The sequence below is a fragment of the Eumetopias jubatus genome, unplaced genomic scaffold (genome assembly GCF_037043125.1).
Source record: "Eumetopias jubatus isolate StellerSeaLion01/CBP00866 unplaced genomic scaffold, mEumJub1_p1.0 scaffold_1, whole genome shotgun sequence".
In the NCBI taxonomy this organism is placed as follows: Eukaryota; Metazoa; Chordata; class Mammalia; order Carnivora; family Otariidae; genus Eumetopias; species Eumetopias jubatus.
Window position 1 is genome coordinate 149,862,215 of NW_028274807.1, and position 12,100 is coordinate 149,874,314.

General features: G+C 49.6%; 1 protein-coding gene across 1 annotated transcript in view; it reads right to left on the reverse strand.

Annotated features, from left to right (window-relative positions):
- Positions 1 to 83: 83 nt before the first annotated feature.
- ITGA9 (integrin subunit alpha 9) overlaps positions 84 to 12,100 on the reverse strand; it is a 333,429-nt gene continuing 321,412 nt past the window's right edge. Inside the window, exon 28 of the mRNA XM_028107025.2 lies at positions 84 to 4,627. Coding sequence (XP_027962826.1) covers positions 4,529 to 4,627 — 99 coding nt within the window. The 3' untranslated portion in view covers positions 84 to 4,528. The remainder of the gene's footprint in view (positions 4,628 to 12,100) is intronic.

The following is a 12,100-nucleotide window of genomic DNA, read 5'->3' on the forward strand; positions in this document are numbered from 1 at the left end:
TACTGCATTCAAAGCCCATCTTCAACATCCTAAAAAGGTTCAAGTTCTGCATTAGCAAAGAAATTACACACCAAACTCCTGAATCATTTGCAGCCATTTTTTTATTCCAAACGTGTATTTTTGTAAACCTGCATTTCCCAAACAGTGCAAGTAAATTAGAAGTGACTGCATAGACTTTAATACACGTGACTTCGTAAGGAGGAGCACCCCTCCCACCAAAATCCCTCAACGGAAATGTACATGGATGCATCAGTCAGGTTCTGGAAGTGAAGTTAGCGTGGGTGTCTGCCATGCAATTAATCACTCTTAAAGCTTTTAAACTCACTCTGCCCGTCACACTGTGCACATTAGAATTTTTTTTTAAAAAAACCTTAACAAAGTCTGAAATCTAGATTATTGTGCTATAAAGCATTGCATCACATGGGAAATTTGTTCATTATCCCCCCAGTGTGCTGAAAGTCAGAAGACATTCTAGAAGGTTCATCTGGGCCCTACTAGCTCTGTATCCTCCCTTCAGCCATTCTTTGTTTTAGAAAATACTCTCCACTGTGCATACCACCACTCTGTAGAGCAGAACAACACATCGCCGAAACCCCTGTCCATTGGAGCATTTCTAAAATGACACTTCCTGCCGTCTGTCTGCTACAGGGCCCTTTCCCCGCATGACCGTCCTTTTGCAGTGCCTCTAAATTCCCGGAAGTCAGGGCTATGTAGGTTTCACCAGATGCACATTTCTGATGTGACCTATGTGTAACTGCATTCCCCTGGCCATAATGCCTTTTCCAAAAATAAAAGTAGTTGAATAACCTTTAAAAACTGACCCTGCTAGGGTTTTAACAGGAGGCATACAGCATACGTATCACTTGGGGGATAAAGGCAACCATTTCTGCATTGAAAACAGGTCCCAGATGGTCCTGCTAGTTTTCTGTTTCCTTTTAACCCCCTTGTCTTTGGCTCAAAGAGGGTAGGCTACGCATGACTTGGTGAAGGAGGACTATTGGATTTTCTCCATTTCCCAGACTTCGGAATCCTCTTGGTGGTGGGATTTTCCTGAAGTGCTGACTGAGAGCTGATTCCTGATGTGTGCCTGTCAGTCCCCATAAAGCCAGTGGATCCACTCCCTTCTCCTAGTGTCTCCTTGTTCCTAAACTTCATGGCCTCTTCTTGGTGACAGGTCTAGGATTCATAGTGGGGATGTTCCCAACTCATGAGTCCCGTATCAACGAAGCATAAGCGAATCATTTTTGAACAGAGGGCATGATTTTCCTCAAATTTTAAAGGGTCCTTTTTCATATTTGAAAAGTGTCTCCATATTTCTGACAGTGAAAACCATATTGAATCTAAAACTAAAAGCTGCAGTAGCTGTGAGAGAGAATATCTGATAGAATTCCACAGTGAACTCATACAAGTAGGAAGGTTAGAAACTGGAATGCACTGTGGACTTTTAAAAGAATATTCTGGAGGCGTAACACACAGATGCCATTCACCCTGTCTCTGCTTCCCCTGAGAGCCAATTGAGAACTTCTGAGCTGGGGTGGAGCTGGTAAGATGCCCAGCTGAGAGCAGGCTTACAGTGTGCTTGGCTTCTTTATCACCGTCTTAAATGGCCCCCTGTTGCCCCACCTGCTACCTGGCCCCATCGGACATGCAGAGGCACCAGCCTTCCCCAGATAGACTCTTGGAGTGGCTGCTAGTGTTTGCACCTGGTGATGCCAAGGCCAATTGTTTTAAAAAACCGTCTTATGAAGTCGTAGTGATCTCCTGAGTATATGACTACTCATGTGGGTCTACCATTTGGAATCGACCAGAGGCAAAGTGATTCTGGCTCTGAGACTGCCCACAGGAGCAGGGTGAGTCATCCCCTACGCCACCGCCAATGTGTCTACACCCCTCGTGGGAAGCTAGTTGTGGCTATAGATGAATTTGTCCAAAGCTGCTGATGGAGCTGACCCAGGCCTACCACCCAAGAATCTTCAATGGTTTATTAAAGGCCAGCGTGACATGGTGAACAAGCATCCACCAAAGGAAAGCTACACGTGGGGTCTCATAAAGGAGTCCACACTACACTCCTCTTGCAGGGAGGTTTGGCTCTCCAGGCCAAACGTGCCTGTGGTGTTCTTGGGGTACCTTGCAGCACCCAGCGTCGCTCCTGAAGCACTGCAGGGGCCCCATAAGTATCCTTGAAATGAGTGACTAAGACCCACTCAAAGCTGCCTTTACTACTTTTGATAAAAGTCCCAGGAGAACTCTGAGAACTGGCTTCTTTGCCTGCATCCACCCAGTAGTTACATCTATGCCTCCATCCCTCCGTTAGAAGCAACATCCCTGCCTTCATTCTAAGATCAGCCTCGTTTATGCCATGGACCCTCTGGCTTGGTCGTCTATTCCCAGATTCACCACGAGGGGACATGTGATACATACACTGTCTTCCTGCACCAGACTCAACTGCATAATGAGGCATGAAAAGACACTTATGTTCCATGCCGGGTTCACAGCTGCCCAACATCCTCATGATTCTGCCCCAACTTGAGATGTCTTTGCAAATATTAGCCAAGTCCGTGCACAGAACACCTGTCTCCTCTGGAGCAGAGTTCTGTGTCTTTGCAACAGTGTCCACAGACCTCCAACATGTTGGTTTCCAGCAAACAAGGCCCTAGGAGAAAGATCTTCATCTTATGTCTTGTTTCGTTCCCATTTGATGCCGTCTGTTAGGTACCTGGGGCATCAGTGGGCCGTAATCAGCCAGTAAAGACTCTTTGTCAGAGTCTGTTCTTGGCCACGTGTTTTTTTCTCAGCAGATGGCTCTCAGGGATGGCAGCCAGAGCTGCCTCAGTCACTGAGGGTTCACGATGGGCCAGGCGCAATGCTGAGCATACTACACCCATCATCTCATTGCCCTTTAAGAAAATCACATTGTTCTCAAAACCAGGTGGCAGTGCGTCTGATGATAAACACTGTCAAACAGGGAGACTGGAACTGAAGGCCACAACTCAGCATTCGCACTCGCAGGGGGCAGGGCAGATGTCAGTGCTATGCCCAGATCCCTGTGCATCATTTCTTTCACATCGTTTCTGGATGCCCCCCTCCCCCCCCTGGCCTGGGGGTGCACTTCCAGCTCTCCTTTAGAGGACCGCCTTCGGGCTATCGGAGCTGGCCTGCCAGCAGGAACCGAGAGTGGGAAGTTTACACCTCCCCTGGGTGCAAGAATTCGGAAGCTCAGCTCCCTTGCCTCAGGTTGGGACAACTCTGAGACCTAACTTGCCCTCCAGAGCTCCTCGTAGGCTCAGGCTGAAGCTGCCTTCCACGGGATGTCCTCTGAAATGGCACCCTTCCCTGGCTTCTTTCCCTTCCCTGTCCTGCTTCCCTCACACCCCTACTGCGGTCTCCCGGGCACGGGACACTCCCCTAATCAGTTACTTGCATGCAAATCCTTGTATCAGAGTTTGCTTTTTGGGAACCCCACTTAAGACAGTATTTTAAAAACGAAGGACAGGTTGAATGGTCATCTCTGGGAAGGGATCTGCAGTCACCATTAGCTGGGACAGCAAAAGGGTAGGAGAAGTGGAGACCTCTGAACTCAATGAAAAGGCAACGCATCACAGCATTCAGACACAAGTCTTTGCTCGCTGGGCACGGATTTAGTCCCTGTGGTGTGTGGACTCTGACGCATGATGTCCAGGATGAGACGCCATTCTGAGGTTTACCAGATGACCAAATGGCCTTGCTCCAAGCTCTCATTTATTAACCCAAGTGGAAGGAGGGTGTGATGTCTGCTGTATAGGTGATGCAGAGCAGACCTGTGCCAGGGTCAGGTTTTTCCATCCAAATTCCTGCTGGAAATCTTCCAATGACAGGTACATATGAAAAACCACTTCGAGTTCTTTAGCACATTACTTTGAACTTGACTCCAGGCGATGAAGATGTGAATCGTTTTAGGGGTCTTGCCACCACCACAGTTTATGTGCAGCACCGCCAGCTTGGTGGATTCATCCCACGAGGTTTCTTCAGATTATTTTATCCGCAAGTCTCTTTTAACAGCAAGTTCCAAAGTACGATCAGGTTTTTACTCTTTAAAATTTGTATGAATGCACATGTACGCTCAAGCTCTCAGGCCAGATATCAGTGCTTGAGTGAATTATATAACTATTTAATAGACATAATAAGACATTGATACAAATATAAAGACATAATCAGTATAAAAGGCTTATATTTATAAAAATACTTTTAGGTAACAGTTTTCCCCTGAGGGTCGACCACGCAGGTTGCAGCCATAAATATCGCTCAGCTCTGTAGCTTGCTTTCCAAAGTTTGGGGTTCATCTCTAAAAGGAAATGGGTGGTGGCTCTAGTCATGTGACCTGGCCAGAGTGGCTGCCTCAGGTGGGCTCCTGGGCTTGGTAACGTGAGGAAGAGGACAGCATCAGCGGGGCCTCCGGAAAATCTGGAGAAGATTCTTTCTTCCAAATATGGAAGATACAAAGATCAAGGACGCCAGGCGGATGGTGGGGTCATGTGACTGGTGGGGCAGGTCACTGGTTTTTCTGGACCCAGTCCCAACCATCTGCGTTCTCTTTCCGGTTTTTCTCCGCTTCAATGATTTCTTTGTACCTTCGGCGAAAGAAGCCCATCTGAAAGGTAGAGGGAGGAAAAGCCAGGTTAGAATGTTGGAGAATCAGTCGTTCTGCTCCCCTGGGTGAGGAGGAGGGATGAGCTATACTCACAGAGCTGGGAGGGCTTAGAAAACCCCTTAGATGAGACTGACTTAGGAAAAGCATTATTGGGGTGCTACCTTTCAAAATGCATGGACTTCCTGCAGGTTATCTTCTGGTTGCTCCTCATAAATGCTTCTGGTGGCATGTCTCCCGAATGGTGTGCCAGGGAACCCCCATTACTGAGCGTAGTTACTCAAAGGCATTTGGGAGATAGGTTTCACAGTCAAATAAGTTTGGGAAATGCTGCTTTCTTTTTTCCTTTAAGAGCTATGGAATGCACAGGAGAACAGTCAGGGTCTAATAAACCCTTAGTAAAGGATCCAAGAAACTCAGGGACTTGACCTTTCCTGAGCTCATTGGGCTTTTGATAAACCTATTACTATCCTGGGAGACAATAGCCATCATGGGGTAATTGATAAATACCGCTCTCCCAGCAGCCTATACCTTGCTGTCCCTCTAGATCTTTCTCTCGGACCTACGAAACATTCAGTGCCTGCGCCACGACCAGCAGGGTGAACTCCCCTAGAACTGGCATCTCTCCGGACCCAGGATGGGTTTCCTCTAGCTTAATTCCGGAAAGGCCTTCCCCTCTGACATCTTACGGTTTTTCACATACCGGAGGGCGAGTTTGTAGCACTTCTCGCCTAGCCATCACTGCCCGAGAGGTAAGCCATTTTTGTAGCCCAGGGCTGACCTTCTCCCAGGCTCAGGGAGACTTGGCACGTCTTGTCCTTTGCGCACCAGCATTAGTGGCCACTGTTTCGGAGGTCAGACACCCCTTCCTGTCTCTGCCGTTAAACATGACCGGCTGTGGGTTACTCCTGCTCCCTCTCTTCTTGGGTGTGACAAGCCTCAGGTGCATGACCTACCAGAGTTTCCCCGTGGAACGTGCTGGCAGGGGTAACCGGTCTTACTGCGTTTTTATTGCCTTCCTTCTCTTTCCTCTCTCGCTCCCCTGCTCTGATCAGTGTTTCCTGAGGTCACCTTGGGAATCAATTACCCGCCCTGAAACCCCCATTTCAGCCCCCTTGAACGGAGGGACTCCAACAGCCACACATGTTCGGTCAGCTGTTGGCGGGTCTGCAGCGCTCTTGTGAGCCTGTAACTCCTGTAGCCATGTGGGAAAATGCTCACGAGCAGTGATTTCTGCAGCATGCTGCCAAGAGCGAATATAAACCCTGCCCCGAGGGAATGATCATGCAAGCCCGGCTCTCACGCGCACATCTCCCCCAACTCCTTTGCTCCGAGCTGAGCAACCACAGTCGTTCTGATGGTCACAATTCTTACCCCCCCTCCCCCTCAGGAAGGGTCTGACTTCCTCGCTGAAGATGAGAACTGTCAAGCCAGCTGCCAGGAAGCATCTCCACCCACACTGCCGGGGAATCCTGAGAGTTCACTTTGAGTGGCGTCAGTGAAGGGATGGGTGCAGTCTGAGCAATGGGGAGGAAGCTTTCTTCAACACCTGGCAAGGGTCTTGTGTTCTGAGCATCTATCTCACGGGGCAGCTTTGTGGACAGACACCGAGTTCCTAGGGTTTGCAGCCCTTGTGGTTTCTTCTCAGCATGTGCCAGAACCCCACTTTCTGGCCCTCCCCTCCACCCCCTGTCCAGGCCCCCACACACTTTTTCCTCCTCTTAAATCTCTGCTACCTTCTCCCCTCTGCAAGGAATGTGGAACAGGGGCTTGGGCTGGATGTTCTGGGAAAAGGCCCTCAAAGCACACCCACAGAAGGTCAGAAGAGCAATGCACAACTTACTGGAAAGGTCTAAGGAGTTACTGCTTGGAATACAGTTATGATAAAGATGTGGTTGGTGGAGCAAATATGTCATGAGCACCTTCTGTGCTAAGGAGAACATAATCCTGAAACTGAGGCTGGATGTGATATGGAAATGAGATTCTTTAGCATAGAAGCCTTCCCGCGGATGGTGGAATGATTCACGGATCCCAGGTTACTCACTTTCCAGTTCCAGAGAAGTAACTTATCTCTACTGTGGCACTAATCAAGCGGGATTTCAACTGTTCCCTCGTTAACCTTCCTATTTGTCTTAAGTCTTAGAAGTCCTGGGAGGTAGGATTTTGTGTGTTATGTCCCCAGAGCTGAGCATACCACCTGTACTTGGCAGCAGAGAAAAACCGCAAAAATCCCCACAATCCTGCATTCCCCACGTCCAGGCCCTTTACCACATGATTCCGTGGCGGTTCCCATCCTGAGGCAGGGGCTGATTCCCCCTCTTGAATCTGCACTGTGATTTGTTCTGACAGTTCGGTTCCACACTTAGGCCTCATGAAGCCTTGCGTGCTTCTGCTTGCTCTCTCAGAACCCTGCCTGGCCTGCATGTGAATGAGTTCGCTCTAGAGGAGAGTGTACCCAGCTGAGGCCCTCCTAGACCAGCCAACCCCCAAGTGCCTGCAGGTGCAGATATGACACGTCCAGCTGAGACCAGAGAACCCCCCTGTTCAGCTCAGCCCAGCCCACAGACCTGTGAGCTATGTAGATGTTTGCTGCTTTTAAGCCATTAAGTTTTGGGGTGGTTTGTTACGCAGCATGAGGTAACTGATACAGTACTCTGTGTTTTTTTGTTTTTTTTTTTTTTTTTGTCCGACTTACTGAATGAATCAGCACCCGCAGGAAGAGAGGCAGAGGGGCAGCCGATAGGGTTCTGGATCTAAGGAGCATCACTGTGCCTTGTTCTGCTGAACAGACTTTTCTTAATTCATCTCCAAGCAGCACAAAAGTTGGCTCACGTTCTCAGGGCTATGCTAGCATAAGAATTTGAAATAGAGTGTGCAAACCACCTAGCAAGGATTTGGAGCACCTGGATTCCCTGTCACATGCAGCTATCATGTGCTCATGTTTAAGGGTCATGCTTGTTTCCAACGACGTGGAGGCACCGTCTCCTGCAGGCATCCAGAGGCAAGCTCTCTTCTATCAAGTACAGTGGTGTTAGCATTAGTCCTAAGAATCACCCCCGCACCCCTGGAATGACTGGAATGCTGCTCTCAGAAACAGCCTTGCAAACTCTGTGCCCTGCCCCAACACCGCAGCATCTCAAGAGCCCTGCGCCCCACCCAACCTGTGTGTCGTCTCTTCGATGGAAGGTTGGAGCTGCCATTGATGTCTGTCCTCTGTCTATGCAGCCCAAAGACCATTTCTTAAAACACGGTCCCCGTTCATGGCTAGGGAGTGCTGGGTACAGTAGAGCAGGCTGTGCACTGCCTGTAAAGGGGGCAGTGCCCTCACATCACAGATAGCCGGGACATGTAAGTGTATTACAGCTATCCTCCAGCAGATGGAAGTAGAGTGTCTTCTTCCCCCTCCCCCTAACAAAATCAGCAGCAGGTTTTCTGATTTTTCGACGGATGGAAGTAAAGTTTCTGGACGAAGGGGTGCAGTTTACTAGTCTGCACAAAGGTGCCATATAGTCCAGTGGGTGCTCTCTCAAACTAATATTCTTTCTTGCACGATCAAGCTAATTCCATGTCCGAAAAAGAGAATATCACCTTTGTGCTTTTGTTTAGAACCTAGTTTTGGCTTTTGATATAGAACCCAAAGCCCAGGCTCTGAGTTTACTGAGCAACGGTCCCCCCACAACTGTGTCACACCAGGCCTGCCCAGTACTCGGGAGAGATGTGGCAGAGGGAGCCCAGAGTCCTGATTACTACTCACACTCCTACCACCTCCCTCCTACACCACCCGGAAGGTCATTTTCTGGCTGTGCCCCAGAGACCGAAGGCATTCTTAGACCTCAGCTGAAACACAATGACAGCTTTTTATGTTGGTTCCCAAAGAAAATTTGGGCTGCAACTGTTTTCCAAGAGTTTTTGGAAATTTTGGGTAAACTGAATTTTCCATTTTTATATTAAAGTATGGGTAGATCGTAAAACATAAAGAGTCCTACAATTCTGAAAATGAGGATAAACGGAGACTTCAAAGACATTTCTCCTGTGTGGCAGGTCCTCCCCTCTCTCCGGCATACGCTCTCACTCCCGTTAGTCCTCACGGTTACTTCGGGGAAAACCTTTGAGATGTGCTGGGCAAACCTGTTTTTGCTGCCAGCTGAGCCCACTGGGAATGATCGCTCATGAGTTCAAAAAGCTGGATCCTCGGCAGCCCCACACTCAGGTGCCGATCCAGTGGGTCAATGCTGTCCTGTACTTTTTCTGGAACCTTCCAGGGCTTGCCTTGCCACTTGAAGGGCAAAAGGCTCTGTTTATAACTGTTCTGTCTGGGGTGGAGGAAACATTCATGGAAACCCTAGAGGAGGAGAGACTCCAGCCAAGCTCTGCTCAGCTGCAGACAGAGGTAGCAGTATGCTTTCTGGCTTCTTGTGTCTGTGCTGGTCCTGATAGGAGCCTGCAGCCCCACAGGGCAGCTGCCTGAGCCCTCCTGACAGACTTACACAATCTTTTGATGTAAACTTGCATCAAAAACTGCCAGAAAACAACTAGGGAAACAGCAGATTTCCTCTGAAGAGCCCTCATTAGGGAGGTGTCGTGGGAGGCTTGAGGCCTAGGAAGAAAGAAGCCCTGACCAAGCTCTGGGGTCTGCCCCAGCCTCTACCTTCCCCACCCATTTTGGGGTGAGTGAGGGACTAGCTGCACAACTCCACGGCAGCGGCCTCCTGTGAGATCCCTACCCCCGCTTTCCTGGCCCTTGGGTGGCCTCTTGGGCAGCGATTCCAAGGACCTCGCACACACTCCTTCTTTGGACTAACTCGCGGCCTCATGTTTATGGGTCTCTTCAGTTACTTGAGTATTTACACAGCATGTCTCTGTCTTGAGATGTCAACAGTGCAACATCAGCCCAATATTTACTTCTGAGCATAAATAAGTCCCCACCGAGGGTCTCTGGCACATGGTTTTAATTGAGACAGTGTGAAGGATGTTTGTGCGTGTGTGTATGCACACATGCATGTGTATCTGTGTCTTCTTTCCCTGGAGGAGAAGGAAGGATGGGTTCCCACAGCCTGGTTGGAGGGAAGGTGATAACCCAGTGACCCCTGGAGGGGCTGCCAAACCTTACACATTCTCTGAGCCATTTTACAGATTTATTTTCCTAAATGTTTCTGCTTGAGGTCAAGTAACGCTGCTCTCAAATAAAAACCAGGAACCCAAAGCCAGCTTTAAAGCCTCAGGCTCTTGGAACAGGCCCCGCGGAGGGTTCGAGGCTGCCCTTTCCTGCCAAGGCCTGCCTCTTCACTGCTTGGGAAAGGAAAGAGCCAGGGGGTCCCAGCCTTTTTGGGAAGGGCCTGGTCACTTCCCTTTGCCTCAAACACCTTGGCTTGCAAAAGGGGCAAAGAGGAGGGAGGGAAAAGGTTCCTCGGTGTTTAGGCAAACTGCCGAGGGAGGGAGGGAGGGGGTAGGGACAGAGAAGCCGGGGGCCCTAAATGAAGCTTTTTCTTCTAAAGGAAGAACATCCCTGCATCTTCACTCTCTTGCCACTTGACTCAGAGGCTGCCTTCAGGACTTGAAGGCACTTCTTAATGTGCGAGTCCCACACAAGGTTGTGAGCCCTGCCGTACCTCTGGATAATTGCACTTTCTTCTATAAACAGGCCTTTAGGATTGTCATGAAGAGGTCCGAGGCCCGAGGCCCGGGGCCCGGGGCCCAGGCAGCTTCAAACCCCGTCAGGAGCTAAAGGGCAAGAAGAGGGGAACTCAACTGGATTGTTCTCCCTTAAAAGAGTTTCACATTTCAAAGTTTTCTTCCTGCGTGGTGGTTTGGCAGGCTACTGTAATCCTCACACATAAAGTTTAAATTACGGCTCCCAGGGTCTGCTAACATCCCAGCTTTGGGAAAGCTGATTAGGACCCATTTGAATATCTGAAGAAGGGTCTGGTTAGCTCGGGGGCCCTGGTTGTGGATTTTGTGCCCGAGCCAGGGCCTGCTGCCGCCAAGCCCGAGAGCGCCCGGGATGTGAGCTGGCGGACCTTCGAGAAGGCCCTGGGGTCTGCCCAGAGGCAGAAGCAGGGGGGAAGCTGAGCAGTAGGCAGGGAGCCTGGGGTTCTGCTCTGGAAAAGGCATCCGCCGACCTGTAAGGGGTTTCGATTGAAGATGATAGGCGGATGACGGGCACGTTAGCACCACAGTGACGTGCAGGAGGGCTCAGAAGATGGTGGCTCAGCCCCTTCAGCCGGCCACGTCCTGCTCCCCTCTCCGGGTGTATGTACTTGGCTCAGCCACCACCATGTCTGGTCACTTAACCGCATTTCCCAGAGGTCTTCCAGGCTGAATAAGGGCTCTTTGGTTGACCATGTCCCTCTCTACCCAGAGCCTGTCACCCCGGAGGGACCCAATGCTGTCTGCCGAATGAAAGCACTAGCCATCCTTCAAATGTACAGTGTGCTGACCCACCGGCCTGGGTGGCACAGAGAATGCATCAGCACAGCCACCTGCTCTGTTCCGTTTTCAGCACCACACTACGATCCATGTCTATGTGGCACATTCTGGGGAAAAACCATTTTTGGCTCATCAGCTCAAGGCAATGGCAAGCAACCAAGGTAGCAAGGTCAGGGGCTACTCTCAAGGGACCTTCAGGAGATGTGGCTCCATAAAGGCAGAGGACTTGGACAGTGCTCACTTGTCTTCAAAGGCCCTCGTGAAGCTGGTCCTGGTCAGCAGTGGCAACTGGGTACCACTCCGTGGCTTTCCCCTTGACAAGGAGGGAGGGAATTACATATGAACCGTGGCAATAAGCCCAAACCATGAAGACCCCCCCATGGAAGTTAAATATTAGGCTGGCCTTAGTCCAACTGATCAACAGACTTTTACACACAGTCAATATGCTATTAGGTCTCTATTCACTATGCGGAAGGCATCCTTCCTAGGCTGTAGACACAGGAATCACCGTGGATAGGGGGTCTATAGGTGAAATTTGGGAATATGTAGGTCTTCAAAATAATCCTACATTTCGCTTGCCATTTTCAATCTCCTCCAAAGTCATCATACTTAGCCGTTTAAGAAAGAAGAGGTTTTTCTTGAAGAAATTCCCTCTGCCAACCTCCTTCCTGCCTTGCAGCTTTGCCTGAAGAGACTGCCCACTCTGAAGGCCACGTGCAGTCACGAATGTTACACCAAGATTTACTTCTATTCCCTTTCCCTAAAGGAGCTCAGTTGTGATTTTATCTATGACACTGTGGAAGAGATGAGGTTTCAAATACTTTAAAACAATGGTGACTTTCAAAGAAAAGATTAAGAGTCTGCCCATATTTCTGAACATCAGGAAGGTGGCAGATGAAAGGTGGCCACAAACCCTTTGCCACTCTTCCTATTGAGATGTGGGGTCTATTTCCCTTCCCTTACATCTGGGCTGGCATGTGACTGCTTTGACCAACAGAGTATGGTGGAATGCCAGTTCTGGGCCAAACTTTAAGAGAACCAGCAGCTTCT